This window comes from Equus caballus, chromosome 3 (assembly GCF_041296265.1).
Source record: "Equus caballus isolate H_3958 breed thoroughbred chromosome 3, TB-T2T, whole genome shotgun sequence".
NCBI lineage: Eukaryota > Metazoa > Chordata > Mammalia > Perissodactyla > Equidae > Equus > Equus caballus.
The window spans coordinates 62,534,386-62,562,366 of record NC_091686.1 but is presented as its reverse complement, the minus strand read 5'-3'; the positions used below and the strand labels follow the sequence as shown (position 1 = coordinate 62,562,366).

General features: G+C 34.8%; 1 protein-coding gene and 1 pseudogene across 2 annotated transcripts in view; both read right to left on the bottom strand.

Moving 5' to 3' along the window:
* The window catches only part of ANTXR2 (ANTXR cell adhesion molecule 2), a 138,781-nt gene that overhangs the window by 80,661 nt on the left and 30,139 nt on the right, over nt 1–27,981 (bottom strand). For both annotated transcript variants that reach the window (XM_003364684.5, XM_001492585.6), the window contains exons 8-11: nt 21,875–21,935; nt 19,916–20,014; nt 18,048–18,117; nt 6,242–6,320 (exon numbers count right to left, since the gene is read on the bottom strand). In XM_003364684.5, the coding sequence (XP_003364732.1) occupies nt 6,242–6,320; nt 18,048–18,117; nt 19,916–20,014; nt 21,875–21,935 (309 nt within the window). The remainder of the gene's footprint in view (nt 1–6,241; nt 6,321–18,047; nt 18,118–19,915; nt 20,015–21,874; nt 21,936–27,981) is intronic.
* Nucleotides 3,082–4,386, bottom strand: LOC102149560 (10 kDa heat shock protein, mitochondrial pseudogene; annotated as a pseudogene).

Below are 27,981 nucleotides of genomic sequence, written 5' to 3'. Positions count from 1 at the left end.
AGCCAAAATTCTTTTAAGGATTAACTAGGGGCATACCAGAACCTTGAGCTTGATGTTAGGGTAGAAGGAATATATTTTCTAGTCATCCTGGACAATTAATTTTTGAACTTTGTCTGCATTTAATTTTCTTTTCTTCATTTAAAGCAAGTTATAATATATAATCAAAACCTTTACTCTGCCAAATATAAGTGAAAGTCTAGCTAAGAGAATCATAGAAGTATAATAGCAAATCAGAGTCACTGCACTTGCAAAACAATTATGGGCAAGAGGAATCAGTCAAAAATTTCAAAACTACATGAAAAACATGTTGAAATCTACCTAGGAGATAATTAATCACAGCAACCGCCTTAGAATAAAACAGACACAGAAAAGGGGAACTAGGTCTCCACAGTTTTGTTTCCATGAACTTAGAGTTAAGGAAAGAAAAAATAGTCATGGAATAGGTGATGATTTCATTTACTGGATTCTTTTGGAATATCTCATATCAGGAATTGGCAAACTATGGGCCAAAAACCAAATTAACTCATCTATTTCATAAGACCCCTGGCAAGCTAAGAATTTTTTATTTTTTACATTATTATATAGCTGAAAAAATGAAAAGAAAAATGTTACGTGAAATTCAAATTTTAGTGTACATACTTTTGTTGAACATAGCCACACCCATTTGTTTACATAAGGTATATAGCTCCTTTTGCACTACAATGGCAGAGTTAAGCATGAAGTTGTGACAGAAATGTATAGCCCCCAAAGCCTGAAATATTTACTATCTCACCTTTTATAGAAAAAATCTGCCAACCCTTATAAGGTGATTAAGACCTTGTTACAAATAGGAGATTGTACAAGTCTTCAGGCTGGGGGGAAGACAGGCGGGTTCAAGTCTCAATTCTAGCATTTCCTTGACTGTGAAACTGAGCAAGTAATTTAACCTCCATAGCCTCCAGGCTCCAAGTTCCCCCTCTCTCAGGGGCAATGAGGTCTGAAGTCAGCAATTATTCTGCTCATCAAGCCACGGACCCTGCCAAGGGTTGGGTCCACCTAAAAGAAGAAGCACCTACTAACGTGTTTGCATAAATGTGCACTGAAGATTGGAGGTGGCTCTCTGTTCCTCAGTCTTCTCATCTGTAAAATTAAGGTAATAGTAATAGCCTCCTCTTGAGCTGCGAGTATTACACGAAGGCATAAAGTGCTTAGCACACGTATCGTGCTTAGCACAGTGTCTGGCACTTAACTCGTGCTCAGAAAACATGTTCTTGGTATTATTATTCGAAAAGAGTCAGAAGAAGAGCAGTGGTTCCAAGAGGGAACAAAAGACCTCCTTCACCATATTTTGCACAGGCACATTTAGATCTTGAGATAGACGAAGACAAGGCACTGCCTGAAGATAAACCCTCCTCACACTCTAATCTTAAATCTCTTAAATCTAAACCTTAGTCTCCCCACTTTTAAACTGGATATACAACTACTTTCATTCATTCGTCTAACAAATGATTTTGGAGCACCTGCCCTGTGTAAGCACCAAGCACTGGGAGGGACGCAGTGAGCAAGGTCAGGCCCTGCCATCAACGTCTCAAGACAGCTGAGAGAGGCCCAGAAGTAAACAGGAAATTACAGCCCAGTGACATAAGTGCCTTATCAGGCCTGAGCCTGGATGTGCTCAGAGCACAGAGAAGGGCTTCTTTATTTGTGAGATTTCCACAAGGATTAATCAATTGCTAAATAATAGTGTTTTATTTTGTGCGGCTTTCAAATACCTATGAAAGCCAAAAGCATTCTCCTATAATGAGTAATATTACTAACTGCATCTCCCCTAAGTATCACATCCAAATATGCCTGAGAGACTGGATATCACTTAAATACAATGCCTGGGTATGTATCACAATATTACCCACTGTCCTCTTCTATTTTGAATAGATATTTAATGAACACATCAGCAGGTACATCTCATCAGCTCCAGTCTCACTTTTCATATCTATAAAATAGTAATATTACTACTATACACTAGCTATTTGAGTTTGAATACAAAATAATTAGTAAATTTAATGAGAAAGAAAGAATTATCCTATGATTATTATCAATATGATAAAGTGGATTATAGTATTTATTATTCTATACTTATTAGTGGAATAATAAAATTCACACAGAAGACTACAAATCATCAACCTGGGCTGAAACATCAAAGTCACTGTGACCTCTGACCTTTTCTGCTTCACTTCTCTGAGGCACCTAATGCTGCCTTCTTTTCATGTTGGAATTCTATCTTCCTTTGGCTTTTTAATATGGTAAATGTCCTGGCTTTCCCATTTCTTGAGCTATTTCTTCTCTTTTTCACTCCACTTATTCTATTGACCAAGAAGGCCTTACATTTTCCCTCAGTTTGATTAAACTTTAAACAGTTTCTTCCTGACTTCTCTTTTTGGAGAATCTACTTTAGAAAACTTATAACTGCAAAATCCTTCTTTGCCTCTTTGAAATGTAAATAAATCTCCTCTAAAGTCTCTTTCCAGTTTTACAGCTTCCAGGGGGAATGTCTTTGTCCACCTGAGAGCCATCCCTTTGAAATGTGGTCATCGAAGAAGGTGGCACCCCTACTCCTAGTCTCTGTGGGAGGGTAGGAGCCCAACTTTGCTGGTGCCTTGCCCCAAGTTGTAACACCACCTTCTGTCGGGAAGAGAGGAGAGAGATTTCTTTTCCTTCACATAAGGCCAATTTGCAGATAGAAGTGCCTGCCATTCCCTCCACCTCAGCTCTTGAAAACTCTCCGGCCCTTGGTCTCAGCACAGTTGAGTTGTCTCTCTCCCCTACTATAACAGTCTTGAAAAGTCTTCCTTACCTGTTTAACTTTGTCCAGTGCAATTTTTCTTTATCACAGAGGGAAGGAGAAAAGGAAAGGAAAAGGAGGAAGGGAGAGGGGAAAAAAAACGAAAGAAGGAAGGAAGGACTGAATGAGTTATTATAGTTACTCTTTCCTCCATCAAAAGATATTTTAAAATTAAAATGGCAGAAAGAACAATTTTAGAATAAAAGCATTCTTTCAAGTTGAATAAATCTAGCATTATGAAAAATGTAATCCACTTCCTTTCCTTTGTTTTTCTTAGTTTGGATATCATTAGTTTACTATAAAAGATAGACATGGAAATTATTTACAGGATGAAAGATTTCAGAACTTCAGTAGAATGGACAGTTTCACATGATGCCATTTCAAGAGTGACTTAGTTCAGTCTACATACTTTCCAAGAATGTCACCACCTCTAAAGAAGAAATAATCCTTGTCATCCAGAGCTACTTTGATGCCTCCATATTCTGGGAAAATTTTATCTCTAACGTACATGCTTACTGGTTGAATCTCTCCACCCTTGCCATTAGAGCTCAAGTCAACAGCTACTACTGTCGATTGCAATACTTTTTCTTGAGATTTTTTTCTGGAAGCACAATGCCTCCTTTTGTTACCGTTTCAGCTGCACTCCTTTCAGCTAATACTCAAAAAGGGGAAGACATTTTCTAGATGCCTGTCTGCCATGACTTGGGCCGCCCGAGCTTATACTCTGCTTTCGCACCACAGGAGCAAGGAGAGACCCACAGTCTGGCCCTTGGGACTTATGGATGTGGGAGATTTTCTCTCCTTTCTTTCATTTCAACACTGACATCTCTGTTTACTGGAGTTTAGGAACTACAGACCTGCAGGATGAACTCTAAACTCTGTTTGTTTGTTTTTTAGGCAATTGATAATCTGGTCTCAATTTCCTATTTCCAAGCTTTCCTTCCATTATTTTCACTCCAACCAAATACATCTACTCTCAATTTCTGTTTGCTATTTATCTGTAAAGTGCTTTTCCCTCCTCTCTCCTTTCCTAAGTCCTACTCTCCTTCCAAGACCCAGTTTATCTTGGTTCCTCTATAAATACTGGTACTCTTTCCCTTCTTGCTCTACTTCCTGAAAGCTACTTTTTTTTTTTTTCCAGTAAAAATCATGTGGAATTTGGTTGACTACTTCATTCCATACATTAGCTCCCAAATGTGTACCTCCAACCCAGACCTCTTTCTGGAACTCCAGATTGTATATTCAACTGCCTTTCTGACATTTCCACTGAGATGACAAAATGGACATCTTTCACTCAACATTTCCAAAACAGAACTGCTCATCTTCTTCCAGAAACTGCTCTACCTGATGACAACTCATCCTTCTACTTACTCAGGTGAAAAAGCTGGGAACTATTCTTTACATTTTCCTCTCACACCCATATCTAATGCCACACCCACTGTCTCGGCATCCCATGGACTCCACCTTTAAAGTATATTCAAATCCAACCACATCTCCATTGCCATCTCCCTAGTGCAGGCACCGTTCCCTCTCTTAGATTCTGAAACAGCCACACAATTGATCTCCATGTTTCCACTTTGGCCCCTACCTGCAAAGTCTATTTTTACACATCAGCCAGAATGATTTTTTTAAAACATGTCACCCTGTTTCACTCAGAAGAAAACTTCAAGTCCTTACAATGACTTACAAAACCCTACATGATCAGTCCCCCTTTCTCCACCCCCTCCTACTCATCTTGAGACTCCTACTCCCCACAGCTACCTCTGTTCCCACACACTGGCCACCTGCTCTTCTTTAAACTTGTCAGATACAGTCCCATCTTAGGCTTTCTTCTAGCCCCTCCTTCTGCATGAAACACTCCTCCCTTGGGTGGTCTTCAAGGCTCACTCCCTCACCTTCCTCAATTCTTTGCTCAAATCTCTTCTCAATGAAAACTGCTGTGACCCCTTATTTAAAACTACAACTTGCCCCTTCACTCTCCGTCCATTTCTGACATAACCAATGTCCCTTTTTCTGAAGTCACTTGACTCTTAAATCACCTTGAGTCCTATTATGCTCTTCTGAGAACTAGCAAGACCTAGGAAGACTTCCTTAAAGCACACAACCTGTAAACTCCAGATGAGTCATTTAACGTCAGCATCCCTGCACAATGAAATTATGCATGGTTATAGGATACAGACAAAGACTTGGTTTCCTGCTTGCGTAGAAGAGAGGTGAAAAAAGACAGCTGGAGGTGAAGAATAGGAAGAAGGATGGAGAAAGAATGCCATCTCAGTAGCTAAACACTGAGAAACTATATACCACAAATGTTTGTAATCTCAACCACATCCTGAGGGACCAAACCTACAAATTGCAACATCCACAAGACTACAAATTGCAACATTAATTACAGAGGAAAAGGAAAAGAAAAAACTAGCTATTTTCAAAATAGAAACACAAGATGTTGATAAACAGTTATCCAGGGAATTCAATAGTCACCCAAGGGTCCCTATGGCTGCTTTTTAACCTGGAACGTTTGCCTACAATGAGAAACAGAACTGTCTCTATACAGATAATAGTGAGTTGTTTTATTTTGTCTTCTGAAGGAAGGACGTCTTTCAAATTAAAAGATCAAAATATAAAACCATGAAAACATAAGACGTAAGAAAATGTTTAGGTTTGGGATTTTGGTCTTTTGAAGGACAGGAATTTTTATTCTTGCTTTGATTTATACATTTTTTACAAAGAAAATATACTCATAAAAAAATAGCCATGTGATCAGTCTCTTTTATTTCTTTCTGTTTTCATGCTCAACAATCCAATATCATAACTTTCCATAAACCCTCCAAAATAAGGAAAATGCTATCTTATCAATGGAATTTATATTTCAAAATATTGCATCTTAGGTAATGCAAATCAATCATCTCAAGTAAAATATAGTTTCAAACTAAGATATTATCAAGCTATAAAAATCAAATTCCATACTCTTATGAGAAAACACGGACAGTAAAATGGACAAATTAATAAGCTCACTCATTAAGATGCACTAATAATTTCAAAACTATGATAAATGTCTTAGATACTATAATGCAGCCTTCATAACAGAAAAAAAAAATTCTATTTACATGTTTAATGGTTTAAGAAAAATGTTTTAAGAAAAAAACGCTTCATTTGGAAATCATTCCTCTACCTTATTTTGATCTTAAATATGACTTTTGAATTTTATAAATATCAAAATAAGATATATACTATCTTAAAATTCCTTTTAAAGGAGGGTAAGGAAAAAACAAAACAACCTAAAATAAATTTTATACAAATCTTTCCTTGTAATGGTCTCAGTGTGATTGTTTATACCTTCTTTATTGTAGTATGCAACAACACTGAGGTTCCATAAACTATTTCTGGATAGAATTATTTTTAAAAGATAACGTTATGCAAACTTACGCATTCTGTGGCTGTGACTATCAATGAACTCGAGATGACAGATTTTCCTCCGTTAAAGCTCACTGATACATCAAGAGTTCTGAAAGAAAATGAAGAAACAATCATTAAAAATAAAAACTAGAGTATTGTGGGAGATTTTTATTTCCTTACATAATTCAAAACCAACTAGAAATCTACTTAAAAAGTCAAAGCTTTTGATCAGTTATCCTAGCTTTTTCCTGAATTCCAGTCCTTACTCAGTAGCCAGAGGCAAATTCCTTAAGTGATCTAATTGTTTCTAAAAGAAGCATTAAGGTAAATAGAAACATTGGGAAATTCTTGTTGTTGTTGTTTTAGTTTAAATAAATTAGAAAAAAAAAAATCCTTAATCTAGAGAAATGGTTAGGTTGTTTCAGTTTCACAAAAACCCAAAAAGGGGGAAAAAAATCCTTAGATCCCATTTAGCTTATTTTCCCTGTCTCTAGACATTACCATCATCACAAGATCATTGTTTAAGAATATAAAATTGGAAACAATAAACCATTCACAGAAAAAATATAGAGAAAGTGATAATGAAAGACAGAAAAACTAAAGGAAAAGAACGAATGATTTATTTGTAGGTATTTGTTGTAACTGATCCCAGGATATATTTAATATATTTAATATACTTAATATCCCATGATATTAAAATGTCCTGGGAAAGGTAGAAAAAAGAGAGGGTAATTTTTGTTCATGGCTAAGAAATATCAGTTAAAATACAGCTTACATTTTGAAAAGACGATTTCAAATTATAAAACAATTATTCAGTTTCTAGTAATTTATTATTTAGGATCAGTCAGCCAGCAGTCGGTAATTTTTTTTTAACAGCTCTAACAAGATATCAATGGGAAAAAATGACAAAGAGATTTTAAAGTATTAAGGAAATAGCTCTTTTTCAAAAGAATTTACAAAGTATATTATCATATAATAATCAGCATGCCAACAAATCAAAGCTATCCATTCATTAAAGCAAAAGTAGGAAGTAACAGTTTGTTGATCTGACTTCTATATGATACCATGCTCCAATTCTCATAAAATATTCTAAAGTCCTGGAATTAATATCCAAAAATTTTGCCTTAAATACTCTGAATTAGTAGAATTTTGTTATATTTAAAAGATTTCTTCTTCATGCCGTGAATTGAATGCCAAATATTATTAGTTATGGAGACGTGGGATTTTAAAACAGAAGCAATCTCAAGCCACTGGTAAAATTTACAATAATGAGGCCAGAGAGGAGAGATGGGAAATACTTAGTCCCTGCTATGTGCCAGGTGCTGTCCTAGGCATTTTATGGACATTATCTCACTTAATCCTTACAATAACCCTTAAAGTAAGTAGTTTCACAGTTTTACAGATCAGGTACCTAAGGCCCAGAATGTTAATTACCTTGCCCAAAGTGGTAAAGTTAGGATTCTAACAAATTTTGAACCCTTTCCATCATACCACAGAGGCTTGATGAAATGAAAGTCCTTAATGTGTTTCTTTTCTCAGAAGGATATTTAGGTTAGATTTGAACAGAAATAGAGCCACCAGGAAAGATACTACCAGCAAACTTCTAGCTAAACTCTTCTTCAAAATTCAGGAATAGTCCTATTAAAAATATTTCCCAATACCAAAGATTGTAAAATATTCCCTTCAAAACATTTTGTTTACAAAAAAAGAAGTTTAGCTAAATCCATAAAAAAATGAGAACTTTGGGTGTTTATATCAATGTAACTGAACTTCTGAACTATTCCAACACAGAATGCCAAGTAGCTTATTTCAGAAAGCAAATTTAAACCTAATTGCTTATTCTGCAAAACTGAGTGCCTTGTTGTGTTTTGTTTTGAAGACTAAGCATAGCTGAATCCAAAAAAAATCTTTCCTAGTTCCTAATTCCTCTACTTCAAAGCATGTACCAGAAAGCATATGACATAGTAGGCATGGTTTTAGTTTGGGGGAAGATTATTTGATTCATAATAATGTAGGATTGCTGCAGGAAATCTTATTGATTCGACTTTTAAGGGATCAGTAGATATTGACCAAAGCTGTTTATAATCTGGGACTAAGAATTCACCAGAAATAAACCAGTTCTCTACTTAATGAAGGAAACATTCAAAACTTTTAATGCTTATTCACATGGAATAAGAAGAGAAGACACATTTTACAACAAAGTTCACTCTCCTACAGTAGAAATGCGTGCTGATGAGATCTTGTAGGCAACCAAAATAACTGCATATTATCCCCAAAATCTCAGTGGAGTGTAATGTGGCTGATGTCAAATAAAACTGAGTTAAGTTTCCAGTCATGGAAAGCCACCTGATGATTCTTTTGGAACATGGACTCAATTGAAACAATATAATCTTCACCTTCCTGAGAGCACAGTAGTCAATCAAAACATTACCATCAACTGCTGTACTAATATTGATGGCATTTATCGATTCCTTACTCGGAGCCAGACACATAACACTCATCTTATTTAATTCTCACAACAACCCACTGAGATAGGCAGTAGCATTATCTCCGCTTTCCAAATAAGGAAACTGAAGCCTACAAGGGTAACTTGCCCAGATGTTGTACTTCTCTGACTCTGTAGTCAAAGTGATTTCACTTCTATTGCATCCTACCTTAATCCTCAATAAATATTTTAGGGTCTTATATTTAAATGTCTTTCATTGGCAAGAACTTAGTATCACTCCTCTAGCTTTTTACTATATTCACATATTTCTCATGGTTAGCTATAATGGCATTCGCTATATGCTAAGATATTTATTTGTGCTGGGAAAATTTTTCAGAAGTGTTGCAAACATGAAAAACACACTCTAAAAGTTACTTCTTTTAAATTGTGTTGTTTCTTTAGAAAAATACTTTTGGTAATTATTGATACAATATTGGCACTTTTATGAGCTGATACCTTTGTCCAAAGCTATGCCACTCCCTTGCTGGCATACAGATTGATAAAGTCATATCACCCTGTAACCCAAACTCAAATAACTTTCTTTTTCTTTGCCCCAAGATTTCAGTAGATGTATTTAATCATTCCTGTCATATTTTATGTCACTTCTGCTAGTTTCTATGGATTTCTCTTTCCTATTGCTATATAATTTCTACTTCTGGTTAGTATATTTATGACAGTTGAACCCATACCCTCAGTTATAGAGACTTTATTATGGACAAAAATGTATTAAAGCCATGTTATTTTTACTGAATTCTACACATAAGTGAGAGATGAGGGGACAGTCCATGTTTATTTGTCCCAAGAATCAAATAAAATCGAAAAAGGAGATAGATTCAGCCCATATGTTGGGGAATTAAGAGTTTTGGGTTTGACCTGGTCACTACAATCTCAATCTTGCATTCCTCAATCTGTAAAGTGAGGATAACTGTACCTATTTCAGAGTTGTTTTGGGGAGGAGAACTTGATAAAATAATGTATAAACATCCTACAGTGCCTGAAACATAGCAGGTACTCTATAAATTGTTGTAGCACCTATCTGTCTAACAGATTATTCAGAATATCAAGATACTTTTATATAAACCTTTTAGAGCCAAGTAAAAAAATAACAGAGATAGTACAGACAAATGTATAGCAGCAATGACATAATTACCTAACACTTTATTTAATTTAAAGAATTTGTATTCTACTTACTGCCATTTAAGAATATAGAGAACTAAATTGTTCCAAAAATGCCTAGTATTTAATATCAGGCAAGTTTGTGTAAAAAATTTTTTCAATGCTATTTCCTTCCTGTTACAAAATATTATCTTGATGAAACCCAACATTATAGCTATGTTGAGCTGTGTGCTTAAACCTAAAACCTAAAACTGCACCCCAAATTGATTTATGAATGTTTGCCAATAGGTTCACTCAATCAGTCAATCATTCTATCGCTAGTTAATTAAACAAATATTTATAAATTGCCTACAAGAGGCCAAGCTAGGCTGTGCTTGTTAACAGGGCTGCAATAACAAATAAAACAAAGCATTACAATATAATTGAAAGGAAGCTACATAAACAAACAGCTACAATAGAGTGTGATATTAACTAAAATAGGTATAAGCACAGGAGTACTAGAGGACCATGTGGGAGACACAACTGACTCAGCCTTGCCATGGGGCCATCAACAAAAGTTTCCTACAGGAAGTCAGCTCTAAGATGAATCCTAAAGAATGACCAGGAGTTAGGAAAAGCGATTAGAAAGGGATCCAAGAAGATGGAGCACTATTTGACAGGCTGAAAGGAAAGATAGGCACAGAACAGTCAAGGAACTAAAACCATTCAATACAGCAGCAACACAGAGTGTGAAAGTAAGAAATATATGGCTTGAGGCTAAAAAAGAGAGTGGGGAAAGGATCGTGAGGAACCCAGGATGCCGTCTTTAGATATCTGGAATTAATCTTAAGAGTTTTTAAGCTAGGTAGAAACATGATCAGAAATGTGTTTTACAGATACCACCCTTCTTATAGTGTAGAACATGGGTTGGAACAGTAAGTGTCTACAGTAGAAAGACCAGTCAAGAATGTCTTAGTGTCTTTCAAATAAGAACCAAAGTAGAATTGAATTAAATAGTGACAATGAGAGTAGTGTGAAAATGAAAATTGAGAGATATTAAGGAATTAGAATAAAAAGGACTTGGACATTTATTGGATGTAGGAGGTGAGAGAGAAGGAAGAGTTAAAGATGACTTCAAAGTTTCTGTCTTGCACAGATAGGTGGGTAATCTTACATGGGAAACATCGAAGAAGCAGGTTTGAACAGAAGTACATGAGTTTAATTTGGGAACTTCCAGTTTAAGGTTCCTATGGGAAATCCTAGTGAGTTAGTAGACATTTGGATAGTGTGTTTAGAGCTAAAGAAAAGATCTTGTCCGGGGATTTGAAGCTCATCAGCAAGAAAAGAAAGCCTTAAAGAAGATGTGTTCATGAGTCAGAAATCCAACCATGATGAAAATCGAGTTAAGGGACTGTAGGAAGAAGAGGAGCCTGAGGTGACCTCTGAAAAGAAACAGCCAGGGAGGTGAGAATATGAAGTCATGAAAGACAAGGACCTTCTGAGACAAGACTGGCCCATAGTGCAGATCGTGCAGGGCAGTCAGGGAAGATGAGGCTGAGAATTGACAACTCTTTCAATTTCCTTTTCTATAAATTGGTTCTACATTGTTTAGAATTGCTTATAAATATCTTAAAATACTCTTTGCTCCATCCTTCGAAAATTTTTTCCAAAGTAGAAGGATAGAAGAAACCTAAACAATATAACATAACAAAAGGATGTTTGAAGTGCATTTTAATGTCACTTGGTACTTGATTAACAGTGATAAAACTAAATTCATTCCACATGAGAAATTGTTAAATAGTATTGTGTCATATAATGAAGTAAATAAAATTCAGTAAGTCCTAATGGTCACACTGCTATTATTTAATGTTGAAAGATGTATGACAGTTCCAAAATAGGAGAATAGCTCAGTGCCATATGTCAGAGCTACTCCGATCTGAGAAATTTCATAGTCCATGAAATATGATTGACATTTCAATCCACAGTAACCTACTGCAAAGTATTCATTTGCTACTGACTTTATGCATATCCAGTAAAAGATTGCCATTTTATGATCCATTAAAAAAGACGAAAAAATTAAATAAAATTGTGAAAGACATTTGCTGGAAGTAATAAATAATTTACTTCCAATTTGCACATACTGAAAATTAAACTGGCAACTACTCAAAAAGTTATTAAAATTATGGTGACTTAAGATTTTCAAATAAAGTGCTACTATTTAATACTGTGTGGAGCTTTTCAAAAGTTAGCTTTATGCATTATAAAGATTATGAGTCGAAAATTAAGGTTTCATATTTGTGAATAGTTTAAAGATTCCACTTCTACTTATGAGTATATATGTCAATTAACCTTTTGTCTAATGATGTTTTCTTCAAAGTAGTTAAAGGATTCTTGAATAAAATAATTTCTTTGAGTTATCTCAATAAATGTGCATAACCAAAACAAACATTGTAGTCAGGAAGTTTGCTAGATTTCATAATTTAAAAAAAAGCTATATTCAGAAATGTACTAGACATCACACTTAAAGTTGTATTGTAAATGTTTTCAGTATTACACCAAAAAGAACCTCTTTTTAACTTCATTGCATATTTTAATAAAATACTAAAAAGACACTTGGAAATAATCACTCAATTTTTAGTGTCTTTCACCCAAAAATGTCAAATGTCTTGGTGATAGTAAAAATTTTGACAGCATAAAATTTAGAAGCAGATATATAAGAGGATTTAAACACATATTTAAGGGCATCCTCAATCTCATCATATAGCTGTCCTCTTTGAACACTTTTAGTTACCAAAACATTCCCTAAATAATTCTAATTGCTAAGCAGATATTCCTTATACTGAGCTAAATTGTGCCTCCCTTTACTATCCCTTCTTTCTTTCTCCTTGGAGAATGAGTCAATAAAGGATAATATTCAATAAAGAATATTCAATAAACAATAAGTATATATAGACCTATATATAATATACAGTGTTATATATGATATAAGTATATATTATATATGTATGTGTAAGTATATATAAGTACATGTAATATTCAATAAAGAATAAGTCAAATCTTTCACAAGACAGCAGTGATGTTTGAAGAGACCTGACATATCACACCTGAATCATACCTTTGTCAGTATTTTAAATTGCATCCTGTTTAACATTTCCATACTTAGCAACATCTTGTTGGCCATCTCTAGATGTGTTTGAATTCATTGTTGCTTCTCTTAAAAGACAATTTCCAGAACTGAATATAATACTTAGGATGGAGATGCAATGCAGTTCGGTGAATTTATCACATTGATCGGTATAATCAGAAAGCAATGCACCATATGAAAGAAAAGATAAATGTTCCACCATTGAAGGGAAAGGTGTAGAGAAACAGGGAAACAGATAGTGTCCCTAGCCTTAACTCATCTCACCAAGATTCCAATGTTTACATTCAAAATAAAGACATAACTAATGTCCTGGTATCCATGATAAAAAAAATACATAAATCATTTCATTCCTCATAAGGAAAGGAAGAAAGAATAAATGTGGTTGCGTCACCTGCTACTAAAATCATGGAATTAGGGGTTGTATAGATACACATAGACAAACATACACAGGCATATTTTTGAAAAGAAGTGTTCAGGTGAGAAGCTGTGCTAAAGGCAGAATTTGTCCAATCAAGAAAGAGAAATGGAATTAATCAATTTTGTTCCAGGCAAAATGGATTATATTGAAAAAATAACAATGTTGAGGAAAATAAAAAGATTCTATTACCAAGTCAGCCTCTAACCCCAAGTCTGCCACACCATGCATCTCAATGATTCCTCAGTATCAGATGCTTACAATTTTCCACACACACTGATGTCCCACCACTTCGTACTCAAAACACTCTGTCAAGTGTCTTCCCACACTGCCTTTTAAGAGAACTAATACTATCAGTTTCATCTGATTTAGATATTTATTTCATATTTGCCAGAAGATTCTGGCCAATGTTTTTGAAAGCACATTTAACTATACCATATGCCTCCTTAAATCATCTCTATCAAACAAGCTGTAGGATAAGGCTCTGGTTCATTCTGTTCTGTTTTTCTTTCTTCACAATGTGTTTATGTATATTTACCCAATTTGCTCTGTTCTTCTTGCCAAATTACAGGTTTGAGATCTCAACTATTGCAGAGCAGCTGTGCTATTGTTGATGTCTCACTAAACGAGGGTCAGAGAATAAGCCCATACAGCAAGTACTGGTGACACCTGCACTTGACACCATGATGCGATTACCCTGGAATGGGAAGGATTCAAAGAACTTCACAGAGTCCTTCCTATTCAAACCTAAGACATTTTGGGTGTTCATTAAGACAAATAAACCGCTGGCAGAAATAAACTCCCTAACAATTGACAGATTTTTCTTGGTAACACAATTTGTTTAATCATACGACATTTTAAAATTAAACTGTGTCCAATGAAAGAAATAGAAAAGAACCACCTCATACTACCGCTTCTACATTCTTTCTGTTTAAATACTATGAATTTGTTCATCTTAGTCTAAAAAGCTATATCAAATAAAGAAATTTAATAAATAGAGATCTCTCTCAGAGAAAGTACTACAAAGACCCATTCTAACAACGCTAAACAATACTATACCTGGATGAGACTTGCCCAGATGGCTTTAAGTGTGGTTTACTCCATGATGTCAATTTCCACATGCAAACCTACATCCTAGCTACTCTGCTACATTCTTAGTCCCCATCTCTAAGTAAACATCCTCACGTTAACTCTCTTCTAAACCCAAATTCTCAAGCCCTAGGTTTTTAAAAGAACAATCTTCAAACAAAATGTAATTCAGGAAGTAACATAAAGAGGAGAAAGGAACTGATAGATCAGGCTAATGAGATGAGGCACATGTCCATGGATCCAGCTCTGAGACTCTGCATCTGGCTTTGAGGCTGTCTGTCTAGAGTTACTTCACCAGCATGTTGTTAATTATTTAAGTGAGAGAACAGGGGGAACCATCACCACATCTGTCACCCTCACACAGGAAAAACCTTCATTCATTATTGGGCCAGATGTGTTTATTTGAAACATAGACTAACTAGCTACTTAATGGGTTTGAATCCTTAGCCAAAAGCTAATTAGGCAAACATATTAAGCATCAGTCACCTTACAAGGCTAAACTGTTTCAGTTGTGTTGATTTTAATCCAGTCTCATACGAGAGCTCATCACCTACAAAAGCATCTGAAGAAAATTCAAGGCAAAAGAAAGGTCCAAATTACTTGCAACATACTTAGTAGAACAAATAATGATGTCCCCAAATACCCAATACATTAACAAATAAAATCTTCTCAACTTTTGTCTCAGTGGCATCATGTACTTGATACAAGAAAAAAAAGGAAAGCAAAAGTAATTATTTTAGACAGATCTTCCCAAAATATTCTCAGTTTGCTTGTAGGTAAAACATCACTGTCAAAACCAAACAAATGATGACTTCTCCTGTCTGCTAGCTATTATGCCTTATATGATTTTTAAAAATCGCATCTCCTGAGTATTTAGCCCATCTACAAATCTCTAAAGAATATCAGCAGTCTCAATGGTAGTCTCTTCAAAAGAAGAATGTGCCCAAAGGCAAATTCTAGAGAAAACAAATTCAGTGTCTGGGATAGAACAGGAATATTGCATTATATATTATATATATAATATATATATAATATATTATATATATTATATAACCACTTTGGAGAAGAAAGTTAACTGTCTTCCTTAATTAGTCACTGCTGTTAAAAGGCAAGACAGTTTTCTGCTTTCTTAAATGGCATGCCCCCAAAATAGGATTCCGATAATTTTTCTCCTATCTGATATAGATCCCTGCCCCCCAGGAATCCAATGCGTTCTTTTAGCTCTTTATATAACTAGTAAAACAAAACAGTTGAAAAAAATGTATTCCTCCTTTCATCTAACATTTAATGAATCTACTATGTATTGGGCATTGTGTTAGGTGCTAGAGATACAACAAGAAATAAGACAAACAAGATTCATCTTAGCAGGAAGGAGACATAACAGCAAACAAATAAATGCTTCAGAATAAAAATAAAACATGAAAAAGGAATAGAGAATGCCAACCTCAAGGGAAAGGAAGGATTGTATGATTAAATAGGATGACTGAGAGGGTGGCATTTGAACAAGACTTGAGAAGGTGAGAGAGTGAGCCATAAGGGGAAGAGCAGTTAAAGCAGTGGGAACAACATGTGTAAAAGTGCTGATGTAGGAGGAAGTTGATGGGTTAAGTAACAGCAAAGAGGCCAGTGTGAGGCCATAACAGAAGGGGCAAAAAGAAGATGGAGTCTGAGACGCAGTAAGGGGCCAGATCTTGTAGAACCTTGTAGAACATTGCAATGATTAGACTTTCACTCTCATTGGAATGGGAAACACATTATCGAGGATTTTAAGTGGAGGGGTGACATAAACAGATCTGTTTAACAGGATCACTCCTGCCAAGGACAGAAGCAGAAAGACCAGTTGAGAGGCTAATAAACCAAGCAAGAGATGACAGTAGCTTGGTCTAGTCTGGTATCAGTGGAGGTGATGAGGAAGGAATGGATTCTAAACATATTTTGAGTTTAGAACTGAGAATATTTGCTGATGGACTGCATATAAGAGAAATCAATAATGACTCAAAGATTTTCGAACTGAACAAGAAAAAGGATGGAGCCGCCAATGACTAAGACAGAGAGGACAGCTCTGGGAGCAGACTAAGGGGAACAACCAGGAGAATCAATATGGAATTAGAGATTTGATAAAATAGGACTGAACTTCAAGTCAATGGATTTATCCTTACTAATATAGTCGTGTGTCACTGAACAACAGGGATATGTTCTGAGAAATGCATCATTAGGCAATTTCATCATTGTGTGAACATTATAGAGTGCACTTACACAGACTTAGATGGTATAGCCTACTACACACATAGGCTATATGGCACTAATCATATGGGACCACACTCTTATATGTGGTCCGTTGTTGACCAAAATGTCATTATGCAGTGCATAACTGTACAAGACATGATTACTCAGAAAACCTTTGAGTCCCACTGTCACTTGGGGTTAAGATGGCTCCATGCAAAATGGACCTGCCTCAAATTCCAAGGCCAGTCTAATTTAGCCATAAGCATGTTATCAATAACACTAGATTAAAACATGACACATAAAATGAATACTTTTTCATAGAAAGAAAAAAGATTCTGATAGTCTTGCATTTATGTTATATTATGCAGTTCTTTCAATCAATTTAAAATAGAAAGCTGATACTGCTCCAATTTACTTAGATGACCACAAGTGATACCCAATAGAGATCTTGAATATTTAAGCATCCACAAAAGTTAAGTGCTCAAGTCAACTTCAAACTACTAAAACGATTCCCTTGGGTTCTGTGAAGGAAAATAGAATCTTCATTCTCTGAACACTAATCCAGACTTTGGATTGAGGCCTTATATATTTTACTTTTCTCTGCTCTAGGTGCAAAATCAGTATAAGGTGATTTTAGAAAACTGTATCCTGTTCATTATCCTAAACATATTGCATCCACTACTACTAGGCGAGAGAACATTTGAACTGTTTGCAATCACTTCCTTCATAATAGAGAGGGAAGGGGAAAAAGTCACAAATGGAAATACTAAATTACTAGTGAAATTATTTGTGTATAGGTAATTCAAATAAAAGCCCTTTTTCCAAACTAAATATCCCTTATTTTAACCATCTATCATTATGGTTTACTGCCACACCAAAGAACATGAGACTATAGACGTTAACGGACTGGGACACAAATTAAAGCACAAATATTTCCTAGTCTAACGTGTGCCTTATTGAGCACGTTCCTTTTGCTCTTTAATCTCAATATTTAAATACTGTAGTAATTAGTCAAAAGCTCACTTTGGAACTCGTGCACGTGTGTGTGTTTGTGCATGTGTAAATTCAGTACTTTCAAGTTCAAAATAATGGCTGTGGCTCTGATTATTTAAAGGTTCTAACAATAGTTCTCAAAGCCATCCAGATAAATATTTACAGAGACTTTTAATCAATATTTAAGAAACAAGACAAATAGTCTTTACCATTTCAACTACTAAGAGTATAGTTAAAGTACTAAGCAGAGTGGTTTGCCTGGTGCTTACTAATTCATATTCAATCTGTATATCAAAAAAAATACAATAAAACTAATGCACATTTGTCACCATTTCCTAATAATTTGTAGCTAAAAAAGTTCTAAAAATGTTTTTAATGAAATACTTACTCTCCAGCTTTATTCAGGGTAGGTGCAGGACAAAGCATAGAATTAAGCTCCACACTTACTGGCTGTACACCTAGAAAATAAAATGTCACTGAATTAATAAAGGGTTTTATGTATCTCACACAGTTTCACTAATAATATGAAGAGGATGAGGCACTCAGAGTTTCAAGTGTGGAACACTGCATATATTAGCGTGAAAAACTAAAAAGATACTCATCTAAAGAAAGAGGAGAAGGAAAAGAGAATGAAAAATAGAGATTATGTGCCTCATTCATGTATAGTATTGTTAAATTATAAATTATGATTTTTTTGACTTAGACCAAATTCACATACATTTGTAGATACTATAAAATTATCATTTTTCCCCCTTCAATTTTGCAACTATCTTAGATTTTTAGGGACAAATGACCTATATATATTTTTTAAGTAGAATTTAAAAACGATGGAGAAAAGAAGATGAATGTCCAAAGGAGAATGAATTTATTTCAAGAGTTTAATAAAATAATTGTCTGCAATTTATAAAATGTATTTATTTATAAAGCTTAATGCTTAACTTGCCTTTGTAATTTTACTAATACATGAGAAAAATGATGCAGACTATAAATACTCAGAAAAGTTATACAATCAGATGGATAATCCTAAAATGTGAATGATGACAATACAAACTGACTCAACTTATTTGTTTGAGGATTTACTTTAAAAAATTTAATCTTATGTAGCTAAGTATAAAATATGTTTATATTATAATCAACTCAAATATGTAATTGAAAGGAGTTAGATAAAGGTAACACTTAGATACAGATGATTACCGAATAAAAATAAAATTATTTTGTCCTCTTCAACTGTGGAATGTACTATGAAGAGAGTTTTTTGCATATTATTGTCTTGCCTTACCAAAATGATGTTCTTAATAGGAAAAAGAGGAATTAATTATGACATTTACCATGCTGAGATCCTCACCACTTTAATTCAACAAACACATATTGAACAGTCACTGTGTATGTTGCCAAAGCCGTGTTAATTGGAGTGTCTACTACCATCAGATAAATAGCAAAATTGTGGATGAACCTCTGAAAAAATAATTCTACCAGAGTTCACAGAGTCATAGCATCTGCCTTATAATATAAAAGAATATAATCGTTAATGAGAAAATAATGTTTTCATGAGACCCAAAATGCTCAGACTACTAAGATCCATTCAAAAGGACTTTTCTCAGAATGAAGATAAAAACATATTCATCTGCTTTTGTGGAAGTCAAGCTAGGTAAAATAAAACCTAATCCCACAAATATGAGAATTATCAACAAACACTGTGCTGAGTGGGCATTGGAGATACAAAATATCTATAGGGCAAAAAGCCTGTCTTCAAGCAACTGACTGACACATTATTGGGAAATCAGATAAAGAAAACAAGTGACAATAAAATCAGGCAAAAAGTAGTAGAGTAGTCCAAGATTGTTAGATTTCAGGCAAGAGTGGCAAGAAATAAATCTGGAGAAAGAGACAGTTAAATCGGGCATTTGATGGAATCCACAGAGTGTGCTCAGGAAAACTGGGTTCAACTCTCAGTTCCGCCCATTAGTAGCTGTCACCACAGGCAAATTATCTGACTCTTTCAGCCACAAGACTATCATCTCTATAATGAGGCTTCTTAGGATAGGGTCCAGCATTTAAGTTATGAACAAATGTTGCCATCGTTAAATAACTAGTAAATAATTACTACTACTATTTGTATTATCATTGGACTTCATTTCTTTCCTCTTTGATTAAAAACTATAGCATAGTTGGTTTCAGTCAGGAAAAAGAGGGAAACACTTGATGCTGACACACTGCGCAGATATGAAAGCAACACTGAGATGGTGGGGAACCTACTCTTCGTGTAGGTTTCATTCACAGTGTAAGTACAGAGGACACTGCCATTCCGACTGCCCAAGTTGAATCCTCTTCCATTCAAAACAATTTGAAATTCCTCTAGAAGTAAAAGGAAAAATAAACATTTTAATCACTGTTTACAGAAAAAAAAGACATCACTTGAAAGTATCAAGGTGCATGGAATGAATTTCTTCATACTATTCAGCCAACTAATAATAATGAAGACAGGGCTCTATTTCCAAATCTACTTGCTTTCTTAGACCCTCCAGAGAAATGCAGTGGAGATCGCATTCACTGCCACGTAGGGAAGCACTGTTTTATGTTTTAAACAAAGTGTTTTCCGATAGTGACCAAGATATTAGAATTGAAGCATAAGTGTCATTCCCAGACAGATACCATACAAACGTCCCCAAATTCTATCCTTAGGAAAATAGCAGCAGGGAAGAAAGCTCTTCGTTTTTTTCTGCTCGAAGGTATTGAGGTATGAGAATGTAACTAAAATGAATTATTTGTGTTCTTTGGTTCTTGAACAGTCAGGTGTTGTATTTTCTTTAATCTACGACACCCACACAGAGTTCTTCTTTAACAGCTGCTTCGCATTGCTAATCTCGGTTTCATTTTCTGTTGCATGCAAACTTACAACTCATCAGAGGTTACGCATTTGGACTACTAATAATCTATGGTCAGTCACTAAAAGAGGTTGACTTAATTTATTGTATTCTATACAATATATATATAGGAAGAGCAATCACTAAGTGTTAGAGAGCGAAACAATATGCAAGAAGAAAAGTTAACTGATCAAATATCTTGATTGACAACTAAATGTTTGCTGCTTAGCTACAAGATGGTATGTTAACTATTTTAACAGTGATTAACTCTCATTCTTTTCAAACACCTCCTATCTAACATAATCTAACACATATATAGTAATTAATTGGGGAAGAAAATACCGCCATGCCACTCTCCATTAAGTGTGTTATGAAAGAAATTTTGCTTTTAAGTTAATATAAGGTGCAGATAAAACTTAAAATGTGGCTCAGTAAAAACAAGTATGGGCTTTAGAGTCAGACAGACAAGAGTCTCATAGGACAATTATTAATAGCAAGTACTGAACCTGTTTCTGCCTCAGTTTCCCCACCTGTGAAGCAGGGATTATAAAACTGTCAAATAGTGTTGTTATAAGGATTAGGTAAAATTACAAATGCAAAGAACCCTGTCCTGCTCTGGAATGTCTGAATGCATTACTCCTCTTAAGCATCTCAATAATCACTAGTTAGGGAGACTAAAAGATGGAGAACTTAGTACCAAGTCCAGCAGTTGGGAAGCTCCGTGGTAAATTACACAGCACATTTCCTCCTCCACCAGACCCAGTAATTTTTCTTTTCAAGTAAAGTCAGGTTAAAATGAACTCCAGGTCAGACTTGAAGAAGAAATCGAACAGGTCAGAGAGAATCACACTCTCTAGGTCAGAATGGAGTGCAAGTGCTAAAACCTGAGTCAGTTCTTAGCACCAGCTGATGAAACCATCTGCTTTCTTTCCTGCCTTCCACCCATGAGTCACTTCCTCACGTGCCCCGAGCTGCTCGATACTGTACTTTGGCCAGGTCATCAAAGCATGGGGCGCAAAGGCTACAAATATACGACTGTATAATCAGATAAAAGAAAAAATGTCATATTTTATGTTACTTGTCATAGGAAAGGTCTCAAACATGAACTAAATATACAGAAGATTCTAAAAGCCTGTCACACAATATGTTCATTATTTAAAATAACACTCCAATTTAAAAATTTGAATTTAAAATAGAAATATTTCAAGGAATTATTTAAAAATTCTTACAGAAAAAGATGCCAAAAAAGTTAATTTTGCTATTCTCTTTCCAACATGAGATTCAAATCATATATTTTAACTAAGAAAAAAAAAAATTTCTTACATGATATTTTTAAATTCTAACCACTTACCCCCGACACAGACACTTGAGGGCCTCAATTCCAGGATTTCAGTGCATGACTGAGCTAGTATCTAAAAAGGAAAACAAAAGATCAAGATATAGGACTAATTATAACATATAAAGTGAATTATAAGACTACTAATAATCTTGAAGTCTTCCCTTTAACTTCAATAGATGGCAGAGAAAATCTATTAACTCTCACACAAACAGCTACCAAGCCCTTAGGAAATTTCTGTGTTGTCTTTCAGTACATATTCTAAGATTGTGTTCTGTAGGAATCCTTATTTGATTAGAGTAAATACAGATAAGCACAAAGTGTGTTGCCTCAAAGTCTGGTAGCCTTGGACACGATAACTAAAATTTCCTAATAGCCATAAAATCAATGCTGGCTTTCCCCATCAAGCAAAAACAAGACAGTAAATCAGACTTCCTGTTTAATTATGCTAATTTAATATGTTTTCTATTAAGAAGTTCAATATAATATCAATAAATAAACACTTCTTTATTTGACTGTGGCATTTCTATTAGATTTCTCAGCCTCAATTCCCATAGATGCTAATCCTCCTTATATGCATCAAACATTACACTTCCAGAACACAAGCTCCTTGTATGAGCCAAACATTATTCTCAAAAACACAGACTCTGGACTCCAGCATTCCCAGAGCACAGGAACAGAATGGCTCTTCTTAGCTTGTTCCGAGAAGTAGAAACCACCATACAAGGCACAAGACTACAAGCGAAAAACAACAATGATGAAATAAGCTGCTCCTCATGGACACAACAATCCTGTCTTTATTTTTAGAAGTGCTCTGCACTACATTATCCAAGTCAGACAAATTCCAGATGATCTCTAAACAACATTCCTTTCTTGACAGAAGTTGAAGACGGATGATGTACAGTAGTTTCTAGCATCTCCTGCTCATTACTAAAACAGGAAGGAAGGACTGGAGCAGGAAATAAGCTTTCCGTGCTTTCTTTTTTTTTTTTTTAGTGAGAAAAACTGGCCCTAAGCTAACATCTGTTGCCAATCCTCCTCATTTTTTTTCTCCCGAAAGCCCCAGTACATAGTTGTATATCCTAGTTATAAGTCCTTCTAGTTCTTCTGTGTGGGATGCTGCCTCAGCATGACTCGATGATGTGCTTTCTTTAACAACAGTGGAAATATAAATTGTCAGACTTTAAAAATCAGCTGGGTCCAATCATGGAATTTTTGTTGCTGAATATGCATCTCTAAAAAGGGACATCATTTGTTCTTTTTAAGATCATTTCCAAGTGAATCCACTTTTCACATAGCCATTGAGGCTTTAGTGATTAGGAAACAAATATAATAAAATTTTATAACTGAGAAATTCCAGACAAGGTCTATTTAAACTCAGAAATGACCAAAGAGATTCCATAGCCACCCAAAGAACTTTCAGCACCCAAACATCTCTTGGTCTGCTATTTTATCTCCTGTCATCAACACTTTCTCCTCTGAGGAGTGAGCACCACTGTTCAATTAAGAATTGAAGACCACTCTCAAAGGTTAATATGCCCTCTTGGAGGGGAAGTAGTTCAAATCACTAACATCTTTAAATATTTTGACATAACTCAGATAACAAAGCTATGAAGGAAAGAGAACAGAAAAATTTTCCTGAAGGAATATGAAACTAAAAAGGCTCTAACTAACAGCAAAAGGGGCTTTAGCTTCAGCCCATTTGAGATAAAAATGAGAACAGTGAGCCACAAAAATGGAAGGAAAGCACGAAGCTCCCAAATCTATTTTGTCTGCCAGCAGTTCTGAAGGAATTTATTTTAAAACAGATCCTATTAAGGAGATTGACTGCATCTTTCAGTTTACAATCTCTTTATTAGTTATTTTAGCCACACTTCTATCAGCATTACTGAAAAACGTTTCAAGCACCAAGGAAAAGTATGAGAGAGGTTTAAATATTGAATCTACTGGAAATAGAAACCATTTTTTAAAAGTCCTTAGAATAAAGTAAATCAAAAAATTATAAATAGATTTTCCAAAGGCCATGTCAAAAAATATGCATCCCAGAATGAGCTCTGCGAATTTCTGAAATTACATTGGTTTCCCCCTCCTATCAGTGTTGACCATAATTAAATCAGATTGCATAATATTTAAGATAAATGTGTGTATGTTGAACCCCTCTGTTAATTTGATGTAATCTGTCAAAATATTTTTTAAATAATAGTTCCAATAGCAAGATCAAATGAGCAATTCTCTTTATGGAGCTTTCCTTAAGACAGGAGAATAAACAGCTTCAAGGACCCTTGATGGTCTACCTCTCTGAAACCAGATCCTTTTTATTCCCTGTTAAGGTTTTTTGATTTTAAAGAAAAAGTTCAAGATGACTTAGCAATTTATGTTCTACTCAAGTCTGAGATTAAGCAGAGATTAAGAAGAGTAGAAGTTGGTTATATCTATCAGTAAATTGTATAATACACATTTATAAATAAGAATACACATATTACTTTTATATTTGTACTTTATGATTTTAATAAAATAAGTTTTATAGAAATGATATTATTGAATGGAAAAGTGACTCAGGTAACACGTTCATTGAAAGGCAAGCAGTTTAGACTATGAGTCATAAAATTGGCATCACCATCTGATATAATCCAGTTGAATTCCCCCTAGAACACTTCCTGCCCTTCTCTAAAGTTTATTTTGATTTTTAAAATTTCTTTGGACCTTATATTATATTATTTGAGTGTATGAATCACCTCCTCTATTAGAAGATAAACTAAGTATAGAAATAGGGTTATATTGTACTGTACAACCTTTCAGATGAGCACATTGTTTAGTACATGCAGTAGAACCAATAAATGCCTAGGGAATACAGACTGAATGCATGAATTAATGAGGATATTAAAATTATCTAGTAAGCAAATCGACAATCATATTAGGACTAAGATAAGGCAGAATAAAGTTAATTTATGTGAAAAAGCATCCAGTCCTTCAATAAAATGTGTATGTTGGAAATTTAGAAACCCATAATTTGAGACTAAGTTCACCAAACTCATTTCCAAATAGAAAATAATCAAAGAGAGAGAGAATCTGGTGGGGAGAGAAGAGAGAAGAAATTTTATGCATTTTCAGAAAATAAAATTTGTTCTGTTTGGTTTTTCCATCTAGAGTTTACCATATTCCTCTATTAAGAAAACAACAACTAGAAGTCAAAATAATTTAATGTTTGTTAATTTTTTTAAACTGGTTCCATAAATACAAAGTAGTTCATATCTGTCTCACCAAGTAATTGCACAAGTTCAAATGTATCAAAATGGGTCTATTATATTAAAATTGTCATCACCAAATGACAACTGACAGACAGGACAAATATTTTAAACACTCTAGTTAATTTTTACCAAATTAAATACTGTTATTGATTGACTGAACATTGGATCAGGTGTCCCATCTATGATAATTGATGCATTATCTTTCATACTCTACACTTCCATCATTTGTACAACAGAGGATCTTGTAAGGATGTTTCTTCAAATATGTGTTGCCATCTGTCTTCATTATATCTCAATAGAAAGAGAAAATAGTTTCCACTAAAGGTCGGCCTTAGTTGACATCAGAGAGAGCTAATAGCACCATAGACCAAATTTAAAGACAAGCCAAATGCTATTAATAAATCCAGGGCACTTTAAGTCATGCACACACTAGATGCAAAATTGCATCGTTTGAGATTTTAGAGTCCATTTATATACATATAAATTGGCAAAGCACTTGATGCTCACCATGAAAAGTATATTTCTGAAGCATCTGTTCACTCAAAAGCATCTGTTCACTCAAAAAGTACTAAATATTCAGGAATATGTATAAATGATACTATGTACGTTATTACCTCATCCCTACCTTTAAATCCTCAAATATTAATGTGGATGACAAAAGTCAAACTTTCCAAATTTAGTACAAATATCAGTTGTTAAAAATTCAAAAGAATTTCTAACAATGGTCATAATGATTACCATTTTGGGGCTACTTATTATGTTCTAGGAACTGTGCTAAGTACTTCATCTGAATTTCTTCAGTTAATCCTCCCAAGTCTTACAAATACATATTATTTTTATCCCTATTTTATAGATGATAAAACTGGGGCTTAGAGAGATTTTTAAAAATTGCCCTAGAACAACTAGTTTTTAAAGAGCAGAGCCAGCTCTCCCCAGGTTTCATTGAGCCCAGTGCGCACTGCAACCCTTCATGTTGTGATGGACGGTACGACCATTATAAAAGCCAGTATGGAACACACTAGTGCAAGTTCTCTGCCTGTTATGCCTGGACTCCTTTCATACTATCAAAAACAGTCTAAAACCTGGTTAATTTCTTATCTTCAAAAGTATGTCACTAAGCTTTTACTTTTATTTGCTGGGGATTTTATAGGTTTGTTTTAAAATCTCCAATACCACTGACTTTACATAAATTAAAGTTTTAGATCATCCTATGAATTGGTAATATATAGGATACCCAAATGCATATAGCCCTCTCTTTTTATTTTTTTCTCTATTGTCTTACTTTATTACTGCTTCCTATCTCAAATTTGTTTTGTGCAGATAAAACGCCTGTACTTTTTACTTCTCAGCATCATCCAGAACCTAAAAGACAAGAGCGGCCATACTAGAACAAAAGATTACCAAAGGTCTTAGCTCTGGTTTGGGGACATTTGAAGCACTTGGAAAACTAAAGTCAAACTCTTTGGAAAAATTAATGTTCTTCAATCTTAAACACTTTTTTTCATAAAAGTAATGATGTCACTGTCTTTTAGATTTCATAGTTTGAAAACTCTAGAACTTGCTTGAGTCCTGGGAACAGAAGGGACATTCGGAGCCAGGAGGCAGAAGTTTGGGGGTTTTTGTTTCGTTTTGTTTTTCTCTATTTCTTCTGAATGTGGAGCTGACTTCAGGCAAATTTTTGATATAGAATAAGTTAGCCTTTGTCCTTCCCCAACTCATTGTCACACCTGGATTGCTAGATACACAGAGACACTCCTTTTCTAAACATAATCACTGTCCAGGTTTGCCCTACCTCCCAAAATATTCCATTTCAATGTAGCTGTCCTCATTTCATGGACTCATTCACAGTAACATATGAATGTGAATATGTGAACTGATGACCCTTCAAACAACCCAGATTGAATTATAGCCTCAAGAGGATTTTTTTAAGCCATGAAAATTCCGATACATGTAAATTCAGGGAGCAGAAATTAGTAAAGCAAGAAATGCAAGCAGCATGAGGGAAAATGTTCTCCAAAATGGGATGCCAACATTGGAAAATGGCATCTGCCTGCATGTCTGCCTGAGGGAAGTCTGTTCCTCCGTTGTCCTTTTTCTTAGTTTTTTTCCTTCCTGTGTTGGTGAACCACAGGGTCTTAAAAAGACTTTTTAACCTGCAGTTGTAACCACAGGGCACGTGTTGGGTAGGAGATAAAGTTGTTAACTCCCAGGAGGGAGAAGTCTAGACTGAGGAGCTGTTGGTACACACAAGACCATCTGCAAAGACTTTATTTATAAGCCAGTAAAAATCTATAATAGAAAAGAGGTTAAAATACATAGAATTCTAAATTCTGGTACTTTGTGTAAAAATTCTACCTTCCAGCATGCTGTCCCAAACTGTGAATTAAATGCCTAAAGATGGTTTTATATATTTAGTCTCTGTAACTGTCATTGTCCTCTCTCATTATCAAAACTTCCTGTCCTGTTTGAAATGTTTTTGTCTTGAATGCCTCTTTTAATATGTATGGTGAAAAGCCTGCCATATATTAATGTAAGAAGGTCAAAATCCAAGTATTTCCTGTCTTCCAAGTTGTTTGGGATAAAACTTCAAGTGGAACAATAGCATTCACCCTTACAAATTATAATTACTTATTTTCTGTTGCTTCCAACTGGTCATATCAATTTTGATGTATTATTTGTACAGTTCAGATCATCGGAATACTCTCAATAGTTCAGTAACACTGCAAACACTAATTTCATGGAATTTCTCTATTTGTCAAGGGATGGGGATAGAATAGGATAAGATTGTTTATGCCTCCCTCTGGGTTAGTTTCTGGTTAGCAATAAGACCGGATGCAGCCTTAGGACTCAGCTCTGATGTACCGCCTGCTGGCT